The 18129-nt window shown below is 37.7% G+C and overlaps 1 protein-coding gene across 3 annotated transcripts in view; it reads right to left on the reverse strand.

Annotated features, from left to right (window-relative positions):
- Positions 1–18129, reverse strand: part of LOC143374546 (uncharacterized) — a 127007-nt gene that overhangs the window by 57163 nt on the left and 51715 nt on the right. For 2 of the 3 annotated variants that reach the window (XM_076822741.1, XM_076822740.1), the window contains exons 1-2: positions 14474–14615; positions 12845–13128 (exon numbers count right to left, since the gene is read on the reverse strand). In XM_076822741.1, the coding sequence (XP_076678856.1) occupies positions 12845–13128; positions 14474–14555 (366 nt within the window). In that variant the 5' untranslated portion in view covers positions 14556–14615. Of the gene's footprint in view, positions 1–12844; positions 13129–14473; positions 14616–18129 lie in introns of those variants that run through there. The other variant, XM_076822743.1, reaches the window with a different exon arrangement.

The raw sequence follows: 18129 nt of genomic DNA on the forward strand, positions 1-18129 counted from the left end.
TTATGGCTGATAATAGGAATATGTGGTAGGAGCGGTGTTGAAACATTCATTAATCCTTAAATTCACTTGACTGTGTTTTTTCGAAAGTGTAAATGAAATTTCGGTTTTTTCGCATAAGCAGCTCTTTAAATTAATGTGTGTTTAATAGTGATGGTATAAAATATGCCGAAGAAAAATATTTTGTACGGAGTTAAAACTCTTAACTGCGTGTATCTCTTATTGAAACAATCTTGAAACATTCCATCGTAATATGTAGAGTTGGGAGTAATCGAATACTTCGTAAGTACTCAAATGTTCCACGAATATTCTGGTATTCCAATATTATATTTCAATTATGGTGTTGTAGGTATTCAAATATTACATTCGAATTATAGTTGTATTCAAATATTACATACAAATTATGGTTGTATTCAAATATTACACTCGATTCAAAACTGATATTTGAATTAGGGTTGTATTTGAATATTCGAAATCTGAAATTTTTATTTCCTGATGTAATTCTGCGTTTAAACCGGGGTAACTTTTATCTAAAGCAATTTCTTATTTAACCATAGTTTGAGATTAATTAGGGAAAGGGTGTCTATTTCAGCCAGCGAAATTTCAGGGGTGTCTCCTCCTACGGCGTTTATTTCCAGAAAAACACAAAGCCTATGTTTCTAATATTATGTAATCGCCTGTAAATATACGTCACCTTGAACGAATAGAAATTTAGAATAGATTAACGAAATACTAATATTATAGAATAGATAATATTATTCAATGCATATTCGAATACTCGAATTCTTAACTCATTGTATTACGATATATCCGTAATGTTACTGTCAGGGTGCTCTGTATTTATGCGTAGATACTTAGTTTGTGCTCCTTTACTGCTTTAAATATTCTGCAGATACGAATAGATGTCAATATACTTATCAATTTTTACTGTATTTTTCTTTTAAAGAGTATCCTTACATAACTTAAAATAAAACCGTTCAATATGCTTCCTTTTCACTATTTCTAAACTACAACACTATTATAATGTACTACTGAATTAGTTATGTTCCATCAAATGCAGTTAAATGTCGTTAATTATTATTTAACTTTGTAGCATATAGTGCTAGATTTTTTTAATTAGTAACACATCTGAATATCAGCCTTTCCTAAGCATTCTGAGAATCATTTTAGAAAGTCGCGTGTGCATAGTGACATAACAATACATTCACATTGTTTGTACACTTCAAGAGCTCGGGAAGCAACAAGTGACTTACATACTTGCCGCCACTTTTTGTGTATCATGCGAGAGAAAGAATCTTAATTTAAATCTTCTAGATACTTTTCTACGAAAATATGTAGAAACTATAGCATATTTTCACATTCTTTCTCAGAAGATTGCAGCAGAATTATTGAAGCTTTCTAATAGAAATCTAATATCATAGGTATAATTCATACACGGTAGGTATAAAATATGTTATTTATGCAAATGACGATACTACGACATTTATTACACTTTTCCAGCGAAACTGATAGAAATCGTTATTGATTTAATTCGACAGGTATATTGATATATTTATTCAATAACGGTTTCTATGAATTTCACTGGAAAAGCAAAAACAAATATCGTAGTCTCTTCATTTGTATAAATAACATATTTTATAGAAAAACTTATATATTGATTTATGGAAAAACTCGTCATTACAGAATATTCTTTACATTAATCCTTCATATTCCATATAAGGAGTTAAAAAATTATTTATTAATCTCGCACTGGTTACAAGCGTACATAAGTACATTCGGAAGGATGAAGTTAAATCTTTGCTAGAGAAGCCCGCTGATCTGAGCCTGAACATAACGGAAGCATCAGATTAATGAACGCGCCGATCTGAATTTCATTGCCCTTACAGACAAAGGGTGACACTTTGTTCTGTACAAGTCATCTCGTGTGTTCCCATGACCATTGAATTTGTACAGAAAATTTCCACATTTTTTTCGCACGCACCGTTCTTGCCGTAGAAGGATTCAGTAGCTGGCGAAGTTCCTGGATGTCCTCAGTCAGAATGATCTGAGGTTTCTGCTAGCATGGAAATGGAGGATCCAGATGTAAGGGAGTAATGAAGTGTTTTAAATTTTCCATAACATACATAAGCTGTTCCAGGACGAAAGGTCTTTTTACTCTAAGCAATAAGCTTTATATGCATCAATGTGTCTTACCCCGAATAGTTACCGAAAGAGTGACCCAAAAATGAAGGGATTTTTCGCCCGTTTTTGGTCCCACGATTTTGGAATTGAATTTTGTGCCAAGTGATACCTTATGATGAGACAGCAAGCACAACAAATTTTCAAGTTGAACCGACAATTTGTTTCTGAGATATGGCAGGTCGAGGAAGTCGAAAGGCGTTAAAGCCGGGTCCACACTTGTTACCGGACCGCGACCTGTTACTTATCTGACCGGTCGTGGTAACAAATACAGATGATGGCTGACGATGCCGAGACATTCATCGGAACTAGGGCTGCCATCCGTAATATCATTAATCTAGGACAGAGAGCATTAAAACCCAGGACATTTCCACTTGAAACCCGGACACTTTTTAACTATTTCTTATATTAGGTATGATATCCCAAGACAAAAACTTCTGTAAATTATAGACTGTAACCGCAATCAAGAAATAAAGATAAAATATTTATGACTTTCTGAGCGAGCAGCATCGAAAAACCCGGATCACTACAGAAACTCCCCCCGGACGCCCTAAAAAAGAGGACAAATCCGGGGAAACCCGGACGGATGGCAGCCCTAATCGGAACGCCCGAACGAAGTAACGAGTCACAGTATGCAGTAAGAGAACATCGTTAGTTAGGTAACAGGTTGCAGGTATGTAAAAAAATATTCCAATTTTCATAACACTTTCGTTTAATATTCGTAACGTAAAAAAAGCATCGCCACATTTTCATAGTTAGGTGTTGATAAAATTAAAACCGGATAAGAATCAATCAGAATTTTACTACACACTAGGGTGGCCCTTATTTTCAACACATGGTTACCCTAATATGGTTCCATTTCATAAAAAAATAGTCCCTGAAAAAGATTATTGCAATCGGACAACAGGAAAGGGTGCCAACCAGGCCTTAAAGTTTAGCATTCATCAATGGTTTGATTTTGAAGAATTTTTCAAGAATGGTAAGCCCTATCGAAATTTTGTTTAAAGAACGTTAAAAGAGCATTCAATTTTCTACAATTATTGTATATACAATTTTTTCGTGCTTCCAACCATTTTTTAGATAATAGCGTTTGAATATACAAAGGTCCGCACTACGCGCCTGTAGACAATACGTCATGCTGTACAGGTGGCATGCGCAAAGCGCAAACCCCTCTATATTCAAACGCTCTTATCTAAAAAATGGTTGGCAGTACGAAAAAAATATATATACAGTAATTGTAGAAAATTAAATGCTCTTTTAGTATTATTTCAGCAGAATTTCGATAGGGCTTACCATTTTTGAAAAATTCTTTAAATTCAAACTATTGATGAGCTCTAAAATATAAGGTCTGGTCTGCACCATTTCCTGTTGTCCGATTGCAATAATCTTTTTCAGGGACTACTTTTTATAAAATGGAGCCATATTAGGGGGTAAGAGTAAAGAAACACGAAAAAAAAATTTTGCCACGTACAAATAAGGGCCACACACGTGCAAAAATTGTCCTGAAACTATTAGGTGCTGCAGCCACATTATGACACCTCTACGGTTTCTCGGATATCGTCAGTATCATAGGCATATGCCTAATCCTGATATATTTAATTTATCCATCACCATTTCCAAAAATCAAAATCAAGAAAAATAAATGTGGGTGTAGTGGGTGCTTTATTAACTTTGACCTCCCATATCTCAGAAACTAATTGTCGGCTCAACTTGACGATTTGTTACGTATGATGTCTCATCATAAGGTATCATATGGCACAAAATTCAGTTCCAAAATCATAGAACCAAAAACGGGCGAAAACCCCTTTCATTTTTGGGTCACTCTGTTGTCAAGCCCAATTTTAGAGCCTAAAGTTAGGGCCGAAGACCTAACCATAGTGGTGAACGTTTAATAGTGACTTGTCACTCACCAAATTGATCTTGAGTGACTTGTCACTCGCCAAATTAATTTTGAGCGACTGTTTCAAGAATGGCAGAGCTAGTGATTCCAAAGAAACTTCGTAATAATTTATTTGAAAGGATTGTGGCCCGAACGTTGACAAAAAAAAGGCTGTATGATGTTGTCCGAATGCTGACCGAGACGAGAATTGACCCTTCGAAAATCGTAACGAGAATGAATTGCTGAGCGCGATGACCAAGAAGAGATGAGAAATACCCTTCCGAAGACACGACGAATGAATTTAATGGTTTTCGAACGAAGATCGCAACGGGAATGAATGTCCAGTTTCCCAAATATTGTAAATTACATATACTTGTGATTTTTCTTGGGGCGGGGGGGGGGGGGGGGGGCGGTGCCAGAAAAGTAGTCACGCTTTTAATTTTTGGGAGATAACAGAAAAAGACCTATTGGTTGCACATTCCTGGAAGAGGAAGCTCCTCTTCTTCTTGATGAAATAGTGGAGAAAAAATTCATGTGGTTCCCAAAAAAATTCCGCTTATCAGCGGTGGACAGAGCAACGGTGGGAGTTCGAAGTCGTCGGGTGTACCAGCCAACAAGCAATATACGGATTAACTCAGAGGGAGAAATATCCGAATCCCTAAAGATGGCACGGTTTCGAATGCCTTTATGAGAATCTGGCAAGCAGATGTTTGCGACGAACGCTTCGAATATAAACAATCACTACTCGTAGCAATCTCGTGCCACTCAGATCCCGTTTTTGTCCCGTAAGACGGAACAAATTTTAAGTAGTTAAGTTGTTTCAAAGCTAAATAAAGTCCTAATTTAATTAGAATTGAATGCAAGGTATTGTATCGCTTCTAATAGGCTGTGAGTATTTCTCTGAACTGGTAGCATGTATCACGTCGATTAGAACTGCTTGATGTTTCTAGCCAATTATTCTGGGGAGTTCTCTCTTTACGTCACATAGTTCTGCGTCCACCAACGGATATGGCAGCAGAACAAGTTACTAATTCTTGGTACCAAGCAGCAAAAAACCGAATTCCTGTAAAATTAGAATCTTATCCCTTTAACTGACATTCTAGGATTAACAGAGAAAACAGAAGGTTTATAAAGGAGCTTTCTAAGAGTGTAGCAGGGTAAGCATGGGCAAACGGCCCCTATGGCGATTCTTGGAGTTGTTATTTTTTAAACGGTAATACAGGGTTAAACGCCTTTAACGTTATTATTTTTTTCTCGGTAATTACTTAAGATATTTAAATGAAAAAAACGAAAAAATAGCTACATACTAACTGTACTTCATATATTTCTCTCTAAATTGTAAATCAATTATTAAGGGTAGAAAAAAATTTATTCTTTGGGAGTGGTTTTTGGAAACAACCCTTTCAATGGCAACCTCCAAAAAAATCAAGAATAATGCTCTTTTATCGAACTATTATATATAAAAACCTGAGGATGATCGAGATGGTGGAAAATAGTTAAATAATTTAAAGAAGATCATAATATTATAAATAAGTGGGGGTTCGTGACGAGAAAGAGTATTTGTCGCGAGCCTGAGTATGTGTCATTTAAATGCGAATGGAAGAAACGATTGCGGTTCGTTTGGGAGATCGAAGTGTGAAGGTGAAGGTAGCTGCGGAACAACGTGCATGCGCTAAATACGAATATTTCCCAGATATTAATATTTGTATGGAGCTTTACCTTGAATATGCATTAAAGTAAATATAATTCTCACATATATTTCATACAGTATATTTCTAATCTTCGAGATAAATGGTTTACATATTCTCAAATAAGAGAATTATAGTGTGACGTACAAATATTAATACCACTAACTACTTCAAACTTGGTATGTATCTTCAGTAGATGTTCCATTCTCGTTGTTACTAAAACTAAGTCGGCTTTTGCAAAATAAGACTTTTGCGACTTAAAAAACCAGCGAATTTTTTGCAAAAATCGATGTCTGTTTTAGACGCTGCCATATTTTTTTACTTTTCAGTATTTCTCATTTATTCTAGTTCAGACGATAGCCACACTCATACAGATTACACAAATTTTTAAATTTTCTATTTCAGACAACTACAACAGTTGATTTTATGCTAACCATGCGCATCTGATTGTTGTAAGGCGCTCTATTTGAAGCAGTATAACTCCGAATATAACCACTATTTTTGCATGAAATGTTTTCTTCATCTTCTTTAAAGATTGACTAATAAGACCACAAAGCCGGAAGTAAATATATTTAATGGTTTTGTTTTAAAAAATTCCCAAAGCTCACATCATTTTTCGTCCGTCAAGGTAGGGAGCCCCTTAATTACACTAGAAGCGATAATAATAGCCGGATGGATGAATGGAAATAACAATATTGCACATAGATAATAACAAGTAAAACAGTAGTGCCTATACTTGCTAAAGGCAAGGCACAATCAACTATATTCAGGTGTAAGTGATCAAATACTTTTAAGCGGCAGCAAGAAATGAAACCAAAGGAAGATAGCTCGCGGTTATTCGTCAAGACGGCGGACGAGATCCGTCAGGGAACGTTTTGTTGGGAGAAAAGCGCAATTAAAAGGAATCGCTCGGGCGCAGAAGTCAGAAGAAGCCTAGAAAGTTGTAGCAGGCCATACCGAATAAAGCGTTACGCCTTGACTTCTAACCGTGGTGTTTTTTCATTGGCCCCGAGCGAGTCCAGTCACCGTACGGAGGTGCATCAAAGTCCGCGACTGGAATCGCCATATTCAGCCTGTTACACCTCGGAACCCGTCGCGTTATCGGTGGCAGTAAAATTCAACGGCACGCCTATGTGGCGTCTATAACAAAAGTTTCCAGCGGCCGCTGCTCGTACATGGCGTGGCTGTATGGCGATCGCACACGCGCGCACACGTTTTCCTCGCACGTGGAATTAATGTACACGGTGCATCGTTAATTAACACACCGCCAGTGTCCGTGACGCGGTTGCATCGCGTAGAACCGCTTACATTATTCTTCCTCTGCTCCTATTATCCCCCCTCCCCCCTTTCATGGCTCTACTAATATTGCATTTTTAAAAAATCATCCACCATCAAGATTTCCTGGAGATCGACAGGAATGATAGCTAGCAGTTAATTAAACCAAATCGTTTTTTTTTACTATTTTTTTCTTGCTGCAGTGCGTACAGTGCGATTCAAAATATTCTTTGGATACGCATAAAGCTTGAGATAAGTGGTTTCTTTTTTGTGAAATTCTTGGAAGGGTGGAGGTATCATTGTCGTGAAGTGCGATTGAGGTATGTGGAATGTGTTTCGAAAGCGACGTGAGGTTTGCATGTCATTGTGGTCGAAAGTAGAGGAGAAATTGGTGCAAGAAGAATTTAGATGTAGTCCACCCTTCCATAGCTTCCCTTGATTTTTCACACTGTAGGGTAAATCGGGGAGGGTGGACACTGTATGTGGGGATGAACCACCTGCATCACATTTGAAACACCCGTTAGATTTTACGAGCATTACCATACTTCAGTTCTATATGTCGTACTTCCCGCCAGAAGTTTGTCTAATTGCGTTGCATTTACGTGAAATGTAAGTATTTCGTCCTTTTAATTCTCGTTAAAACTTGGATTTTAAAATTTCTCGCTTACAATTTCGTCTTTGCGATATGCAAAAGCGGACACGTGTTTTATTAAGTTTTACTGCATGGTATAATAATTTCAAGCGTTTTTAACGATTTCTGACCTGAAAGTTGTTGTATATTGTGTTATGTTAAATAACTACAGGGTGGTCGATCTGACCCTTAACACGTATCGATGCTTCATGTGATTCAGGGTGATTCTCTCGGTGTGCCTGATCAAAGAGATGCCGCCTGGTCAACCGTGACGAGGTCAACCCCCCGTGGTGCCTCTCCTAATTTATGGATTTCGACCCTCGAAGGGGTACGAGTACCTATTAAGTACTGCAAAATGTTCTGTTTTCGCATTTCTCATCAGATCTCTGCGAAAACGGTGCCAAACGATTCCTTATGCTTCGCCGATGAAACTAACACCAAGAACGACGTAATTCCGAGCATAATGAAGGAAATTACATGAAAAATTGACTTCGTTGAAAATAGACCGATTTACATGACATTTGGTATGATTTTAATCGGGAGAGCGCCAGGAAGCCATTGGTGTAACTTCCATATCGATACGATCAAGAATAAAGAATTTCTTAATACGCTGCAACGAATATTTCACATTTTCACCCTGGACTGTGGGGCGCCGGCTTGAATTTGCTGCGGTCGGCCGAGGATTCATACCTGTTTCATAAATAAAATAATTCTTTATTCTTTATCGTATTGATATGGAAGTGACACTGATAGATTCATGTAAATTGGACTATTTTCAACGAAGTTAGCTTGAAATTATGCAAATCAATTTTTCATGTGATTTCCTTCATTATGCTCCGAATTGCGTCGTTCTTGGTGCTAGTTTCATCGGCGAAACATAAGGAATCGATTGGCACTGTTTTCGCAGAGATCTGATGAGAAATGTGGGAACGGGACATTTCGCACTTCTTAATACGTACTCCAACCCCTTCGCACGACGAGGGGTTGACCTCGTCACGGTTGACCACGCGGCATCTCTTTGATCAGGCGCACCGAGAGGATCGCCATGTACCTATTTCTACCACAGCGGGTTAAAGGACCCGTTTTCATAAAGTCATATATTTTACGATGTACAATAGTGCACAAAAAAGTTACCACTTTTTCGAACGACCCTACAACTATTACTTTTCAATGTCAACTCAAAATGCAGTATATGCCTAATATACATACTCTGAAAGAGAATTAAAAGCTGTATAAAACCCAGTTACAGTTGAATTTATTTAACTAACAAACAAAAACCCTACATAACATTAAACAAGACAACGCACTTTTAAAGCCAAACAACAATACCACTTTTGAAAATTAATAAAAAAATCTAATATTTTGTGGGGGCACTTTATGCTTTTAGGACAACCTAAAAAGTTACTAAACGTAGTAACTTCTTTGCCGGCCCCAAAGATGTGTTACCCCGGTCAATATCATATAACACTTTTGTTTGTCAGTTAATTAAATTCAACTTTAACTCGATTTTATACAGCTATAATTTCTCCATCAGAATATGCATATTAAACACACCACAGTCACAAATGTATTCTAAAAAAATAACAAAAATAGGACAAATCCAAAAAGTGGTAACTTTTTTGTCCGCTAGTGTGCATATAGCGAAAAATATACCATTGAGTAGAATTTGGTGTGTGAATGAAACAATTTTGTCCAAATCACGATTTTGACCATTTGTTTATTTATTCAATTAAAAACATGCATAAGAATCAGAGAATATATTTTTCACTTATTTCTGAATTTAGAAATAAAAAATATTCAAACCTTATTCATGTTCAGCGCATATTTTGCAAATTATTGGGTCCTGGATGGCACATTTGCCACACATATATTTGTTTGCATTTGAAACAGATTTTTGTAAAAAATCATTCCAAGTGTCAAATGACCCATCGCGGCAGGTAGGTCAAGTTGCATATACTTCTCGGTAAAAAGAACAAGAGAGAAATAAATATTGAAAAATGCATTGGACGTAAATTATAATAAAAGTCGAAAAGTCAAATGACGATGTGATAACGTTGTATGTAGCAAATTCTGCCAGAAAGTTTAAAAAGGGTCATTTGACCCGTCGTGGTACGTTTAGTGTTAAAAATGGAATAACTGAACCTGATGAGAAGGGGTTAGTTGCACCCTATATGTATAAGTACATGTATTGACTTTTTCCATATGCTAACAAAATATAAATGAAAGAATACCACATTAAGAAGTAACTGGACAGAAGAACAATTAAGTAATGCAATCGATGCTGTAGAAAATAAGGCTATGGGTTTCAACAAAGTTGCAAAGACTTTCAGCATTCCTAAAGCAATACTAATTAGAAGAGAAGAATCTGGCAATTTAAAAAAAGAAGCACGTCTTGGACTTTCATGTTCACAGGGAGGCGAAAGCTACATGAAAGTTGCACGAAGTACGAAAATCGTTGAAGTTATTCCGGCAAAGAGGCTAAAATTACAAATAAAAAATAAAGTGTTATCACAGTGAAGGTAAACATATATTTTTGTTGAAGAGAATACGTAGAATTTTGTTTTTTTTCATAGAGGCCCATCTACCCCACACACTGTGGTTCAACTAACCCACAGTGTATGGGGTACTTGGATCATTGTTATAATTTTTTATAAGCCTATTTTTGAAAAGAAATATTATAATATCTCTTATTGAATATTGTTACCCTAAGTTCATAATATACTACATCATAAGCAAAACCTGCTGCTTTTTATTCAAGTAATTAGAGACAAAATTCTATCTTTGAAAAAAGTGGCTCCTCCCCCTCCCACCCCCCAATTTACTCACTATACAATCTTGCAAAGTCCACTTGCATTTTCATTTAATTAAAGCTACACATAAAGTAATATATACGAAGATTAGAGTTCGTATATTCGTAATACTCGAATACTCATGAAACAACCGAATATCAAATTATTCGAATACTTCTAGCTGTAATGTCCTTGCCTCTGCAAGGATACGTCTCTATGGGCGGGTAATAGTTATTCGTTACTCGTATTAAGTTGTTCTACTATGTTATTCGAACAATTCATCCATATTCCATATTAATCGAATAACTCATTCATGTAACTCCGATAATGCGAATAACTATCATAGTTTTTGCTACACGCTGACTCTTAACTGTGTCCACAAATACCTAATTATGAACGGAATTAGGCGAATAACGGAAGGTACAAGTAAAAAACAATGGAAATAACGAATAAATTCCTGTGGTGTTTAAAATTTTAAATACATTAGTAATATTTGTTCATTCGTGGCGGGTAAAAGCTTATTCCTTATTCTTATCCGTTATTCGCCCCCGAAACAAATTGTGGTCGATATATTTCATAAGTAGGGGAGACCGGGGCTAGTTGACTAACGAGGTTAGTTGACTAATTCCCTTTAATTGTTGTATTATGTTATAAATTATGCTGCGATTCGCGATATTCCAGCATATGAATGAACAGCTTGCCATTTAATGTGTCACCGTGACAAAAACTTGCGTGTTCTATCAGTGAGAATGAAAAATCTAAAAAGCTCGGCGGGAAGTAAATACTTTTGTTTCGACTATTTATGAATTTTTGTCCACTAAGTATTGCTTGATGTTTTTCATGAATATTCTGTGGAAACGTGATACATTGACTATAATTTAGAGTTTTTTATTTTATCCGCTGCGTGGAGGTTTTGTACATGCTACCCTTAACATGTTGACAGTGTCGGAAGGGGTTACTTGACTAAGCATAGGAATGCCACTAAAAATTGCACTTTTTATGCTCAAGATACAGTCGAGGCAAAGAGTTTAGCTGCTCAAATCCACTTCCCCCACCACAAATCCCTCCAAACTCACCCCTACCAGTTTTTCACCATAGACCATAAAAATTGCACTTTTTATCCTCAAGATACAGTCGAGGCAATAAGTTTAGCTGCTCAAATCCACTTCCCCTACCACAAATGCCTCCAAACTCACCCTTACCAGTTTTACACCCTATCCTCCCTCCGAACTCTCAGGCCTTCCAAATAGACCATAACAAGCAAGTAGAAAATAATTACAGTATCTAACACCAGGTTACTTAATAAAACAAATAACAGTGTGAAGGAGTGAAAAAATATAAAAAAAATTTGTTGGGAAAAGTAAATGTCAAGTCAACTGACCCCATCATATTTGTCAACTAACCCCACAGCCGGGGTTTGTTGACTTATTCGTCTCGCTACTCTAAATATAATAAAAACTACGACCTAGACTCACTTAAAACAATTTAAAAAATTAAGCCTGTATACCTAACGAAATTTGTAAACTTTTGGTGTGCAACAAGTCAACAAAATACCAATGGTCTATTTATAAAAATCAGAAATGTTAAAAATTAGTCAACTAGCCCCGGTCTCCCTTACCTACTCCAATAATATGAATACTCCTCGAGTATTACAATTTTATATACCCACTTACAATAGAGTCCTCTATAACGCGGTAGATAAACTTCAAAGTGCAATAATAACAAATAGGGATTTCCAATTAATAAGAACTGTTCGCCTTACAGACCACTATACATATAACACGGAAGGTAATTCCTGAGTTCTAGGAATCTACTGTACAATATTAAAATTATAATTTTACACATTAGTCATCGCCCTTGCGATCCACGTGTCATTATAAATTCACAATTATAATATTAAAAACTATCTCTTTCTATCCGAGCCCCAAACTTGCCACTGGGGCAGCGACTCCGCAATTTTTTCAAAATTGTCCAAAAATCATCCAAGAGACACGCTGATAATGAAACTGAAGTAGAAGTGCCAAACATTTCCAGTGGTGAGGATAGTAGCAGCGAACCATTTAGAAAGAAAACGTTGGCTGCTTTGAAGTGCACAAGTGGCAGCGGCAACGAATAATATTTAAATTTATTTTTCTGAAATTTCATTATTATCGTAATTCCAAAAATATGTGTAATCAATATTTTTACAGTATACACGGGCTTTCCTCCTACGTAACTTTTTTCGTAGTGACAGATTCCATAAAAAAAATTAAAAAAAAAAAAACGTGGAACGAATATTCCGACATAAAACGAGGGACTAGTGTATAACATTCAAATCTTATTCAATGAACATTATACTTGAACTGTTCGACTATCCATATCGACAAAAATTCGCCAAATCACTGTACACACTTTTTCGAAGACTTACCGGAAATTTGCTGCTATGGGTCTGTAGATTGGCTGCCTGTTGAGTCTGACTTGAGCTCTGATCATCCCCGTAGAGCGGTGGCATCCTGTATTCCGGCACAAGATTCTGCCCGGAACTTCGAAGCTGACTGTCGTCCAGCGTTGCGTTCCTCTCTGTGCCGGAAGTCGTCCGCGACGATTGCTCGGCTACCGTCTGCACCCTGCTCTCCTGCTGGTCGTTCTGGTTCTTCTGATTGTTCGGCACCGGTTTTGGTGGTGGTACAGGCTTGTAAAGTCCCTCCTCATCTGGAACACATGGTTTGTTCGCAATTATTCCCGCGCAACTTGTTCGTGAATAATCGATGAGCTCCGCGGCGCGTGAAACGTAATGGTTCCAGTTATTTATAAAAGTTAATTGGAATATTTTAGCTTATCTCGAGGCGGCCACTTTAATTCACCGTTTTACTGATAATTAGCACTGTCTAATTGGGCCGTTCGAGACTGTATCATTGTAGATGCCTGTTAATATTTAATAATAGTAAGTTCTGCACAATATAATGGAGAAGAAAACATGTTATGGAAATACTTTTTTTTTTTGGAAAGGAAGAGAGTATGGAAAATTATTACTCAATTATAGTTTGTTCGATGTTTAATAATTCGTATTTTTTTAACACCTATTATTTAACGTTATTAGGTGGCTGTTGCAATTTAAACAAAGAATGTGATTTAACAGTTCTACTTAAAATATTCGCGAGCAGCATTAGAACCTCGTGAAAGATTAATTGCCACGTGAATTAATAGTGTACTGTTAATCGTAATTAAGTCGATGCTCAGCTGCGCGTAAAGCTACATTTAGTTCGAGCAAAGTTCTGCGTATCCACCATAGAGAAAATTAGTCCATGTTAGGTGTCTTTCCTCTAACGAAATAATTACCGTTACCGTAACAGCATTCATTATCATTTGTTAATTCAAATGCCCCCGCGTTCTGCCTTTGCATTTTTTTTTACGTCACAAATCACTGTGTACATATAGAGAATTTTTATTTATTTATGACGGAAATTCATTTTATTCCTTATTTTGTGCGAAACTTATGAAACTTTATTTTCAGCCTTCCTTTCAGCGTCTCCTCTTGCAAATTAAAACAATATTTATATAGCAAAGATACTATGTTTTCTTTAGGTTCAATTGCACAGCTTTTAAGGATACATTCACACGCGATTTTAATGATTTAAATACGGTCAATGAACTGTATTTTGGGTACACAAATTTTAAGATTATAAATTTTTAAAACTTATTGGGGACCATATAGCTTCCATTTTTTAGTAGATTTCATCTCTTCGAAGTTCCTAATCTACTAGTAAAAACTTCACCGTGACTTCGTCATTATTCAACATTATAATTAATTAACATAAAAACGAAACAAGAATTTCTGAGAAATTCTTACAAATTCTTCAATATAATAAAACGCACATTAACATTTAAGGGTTGTTGTCACACTTAACCACCAAAAAAGCAGAAGAAAAATAATCGCCTGATACTTGTATAGGGGTCCCACAAAAACCAGCAAAGTTTAAAAAGCCAGAATTTTCGAATGCCCAAAGTTCCCTTATTATTGACACTTCGCGTGTTCGAGTTCCACTTGTTTCCGTACCTTGATTCTGATTTTGTCGCCTGAGTCGGTTCTCCTGCTTAACTTTGCGAACGGTGGTGGCCATCGCGTGTTGGCTGACCATCTCTGAGGAATGCTCTCGCGAACGCACCCCAACCCCCCTCCTTTATCCGCGAAGACACTTCACTGTGGCGTTTGTATTGTTAACAACACTTATCACCTTGTCACTGTTTCGCCAAGCATTTCCCTTGCTATTCGAGGTTGTTTTTAAACGAGAACCACGCGCGAGATAGAAGTGAAAGTATCTTCTCTCTGGCTTCGCTGAAAACGTTGAAAATTCACCGTCAGCGATGTAGCTAGGCGATGCAACTGGTCTCGTACGTATCTATCTCTTCTTTTAGATAATTGCCTCGCTTAGGCGCGTATCGTTTTCTTTAGCATCCCGTTTCATCTTCGACGATGCAAGGGACGCGTTGGAAATTATAGTTCCAGAGTACCAGTCAGTTAATCCCTACTGCTTAGGGGTAATTTTGTAATTGAAATTGCCAGAGGCATGTGTATTGCCTTACTCTTGTCGACCTTGTTTTTCACGGCACAAGTCAGATCTACAAGTCACATAGAATAACGATGTAGCTTCGCCTGGTTTCGATTCATGTCAGTTTAGTTTTCACATCCACCACTGTTAGGTGCGCATAGATCTCGGGTTCGAAGACAGTAACTCCAACACCTCTTCCCTTCCGTGTCGACGTCACAGCTGAATTATGTCCCGAAAAGTTTCATCTGCTTCAACAGCAGCTACCTCCCCGTGCACCGTCTAATTATCACAAACTTTCACTCCGAGGTAAAAATCTGAGGTCCCCTACAGTGTCTCGCTTCTTCCTTGAAAGCACTAGTGACAAATCGTCGCAAGGGAACCAGCGTGCCTCCAGTCCTCCGGCTTCCGTTTCACAGCGTCCCCCCCAAAGCGTGCCATGCAGTTGTCATTACTTCCAATTCAGATTCGAGTGTCCAACCCAAACGTCACCGCTGATTCCCATCCTGCCGCATTTCGCACTTGGCAGCGCTGAACAATGCTACCATCGACAGGACTCCTCCGGATACTCTTTCTTCCCGCGTGCTTTCACAGACGTCTATCGCACTCGTCATCGAGCATCGACTGTCGTTCGGGACGTAAACAAGGGAGAGAGGATCCATCACAGGGGGATCCCAAAAGCGCGGCGACACACGCGCGATGCCTCAGCCGCATCTACGACCGAGGCTCCAGGGGGATGCTCAGCCCGGTGGCGGAGCGAGCAGCTCCTGGCACGGGAAAAGAAAGAAACGATCGCGAGGCCGATGGCGAACTGCTATGAGTTTCGACGGGTTCCTCGAGTTTCTTCCGTGCACGCGCGAGTCGCGAGCAGGAATGCTGCGTGCCCGGCGAAAGAAGCGGATTTTCCACGCGAGCGGAACTCCGATCTACGCTCGGGCCTCCTTAGACGTACTGAAAGAACTCAAACTTTCCATTGAGTGAACGTCTGGTTCCGCCGTTCTGACTTCACTTCCGGTATCGTCCCACCACCACGAATGGAGAAATCATTATAGGGCCCACGGTGGGAGAAAGATCGTAAGAGAAAGAGGAAGAGAGGGTCCGAGAGGGGCGGCAGAGAGGGAGGGAAGGAGAAGAGGGACAGACATCGGGATAATTTATTCCGTGCCCATACGCAGACGGGGCTCTGTGGCGCGCGTCGGACGAATATCAAGCTGGTACGCTGCCACTGCTACCGCCAGGACGCATCTCTCGTTTCTTCCACAGTTCGTGACGATCGTCGCGACTAGGGCTGGCATTTGTCGAATAATTTAACACTCTGAGTAGCGTAAGGTTCGGCGAAATATCGTCGTAAGTCGATCGGGCTTTTTTGATAGCTAACTTTTACGGGTAAAGGTTTGCCTGGCTCATCTCAGTGCGTTGAATATAATGTTGGCTTGCTGGTACAGCTGACCAAGTCCATATTTCTTAATTTTCGGTAAATGCAATTTTAAATTTTGGAGTTGAATCTAGGGTATGAGACGGTTCCGAAAATAGCTGTTTAAAACTGTTATATGAAGGTTCGGATTTAAATGGTTGTGGAGAATTTTATTCCAAATAACTATTATGGAGAACCGAAACTTCCAACTGTTATCTGTTTCGGTTACGGTTCCTATTTCCCTTCTCATATCGGTTCCATAACCGTTATTTTTTCGATTCTGAAACGGTTCCAGAATCAATTCTTGTACCGACTTTTCCATAATTGATATCATTAATTATTGTAGCTGCAGATTACTGTATATGTGCATATTTTATACAAAATCCTTATAGAAACTAAGGCTGGGACTATTCGAATAATTTAATATTCGAATATTTTACAAGTATTCGAATGCTACGAATAAACTTCGAATATTTGAGTATTCGAATGTTATTATTCGAATACCATTCGAATACTGATGTATCCAAACAGTATGGTGTGAAGTGGGTCAAGATTAGCTTACAAGATTTCACCCTGACAAATGAACCTAAAGAACTTGATTTATAATTCACACTCAATACTTAAATATTGAAATAGAATTCGAATACTTGGATGTTCGAATGGTATTCGAATACTTGAATGTTCGAATGGTATTCGAATACTTGGATGTTCGAATGGTATTCGAATACTTGGATGTTCGAATGGTATTCGAATACTTGGATATTCGAATAGTATTCGAATACTTGGATATTCGAATTGTATTCGCCAAATAATTGAGCAACTGAAGTATTCGAATATTCGAATACTGAAAAATTCCACAAATAGTCCCAGCCCTATTAGAAACAGGAGAAACTTTTAACTTCCTATTCTGAATAATATAGTGTGTGTGTGAATGTAAAAAATATGTAGCTGATTTATATATTTCAACGCTTTATTAGAAATCAATGATATGTATAAATATTTCTCCTTTTTCTGTAAGGATTTTGTACAAAATATGCACATATACAGTAAACGGCAGCTACAGTAATTAAATAATGGTATCAATTAGGGAAAAGTCGTTACAAGAATTGAATCTGGAACCATTTCGGGACCGATATACATAGAACCGAAAAAATTACGGTTATGGAACCGATATGAGGAAGGAAATAGGAACCATAACTGAAACAGATAATAGTTGGAAATTTCTGTTCTTCATAACAGTTATTCAGAATAAAGGTTCTTCATAACCGTTTGGAGAACCGAAATCGATATTATAACAGTTTTCAAGCCCCGGTTGAATCTTGAATCTATTTCAATAAATCGGGTAGTAATTGAAAGTTATTGCAAAATACATAAGTTTTTCCATTGTATTGTGTTGTAGAAAACATAGAAAGTAAGTGCTTCGATTAATCCTTCAGGATTTCAGAATGGAATGATGAACTTGGTGAGTTTTACCAACAAGTAAGCGATATACCGACATTAATGAAAATTGAGATTTCTATATTTTATGTTAGATATTTGTGAGAATATTACCAACAGGTGGCTGAGTGTTTTCTGATGAAAATGAGCCCAAATACGACCGCATTCGGACTATTTTTTATTGCACGCGATTCGAATGACTTTTGAATTTCGTCGACCAATTGCACAGTACCTATATTAGGATTTGTCGGTTTTTAGAAACGGAGTTTAAAAACCAGTTCTTTTTGTAAATTTGTAAAATTCGAAAACCGGTTT

Source organism: Andrena cerasifolii, chromosome 11 (assembly GCF_050908995.1).
Source record: "Andrena cerasifolii isolate SP2316 chromosome 11, iyAndCera1_principal, whole genome shotgun sequence".
NCBI lineage: Eukaryota > Metazoa > Arthropoda > Insecta > Hymenoptera > Andrenidae > Andrena > Andrena cerasifolii.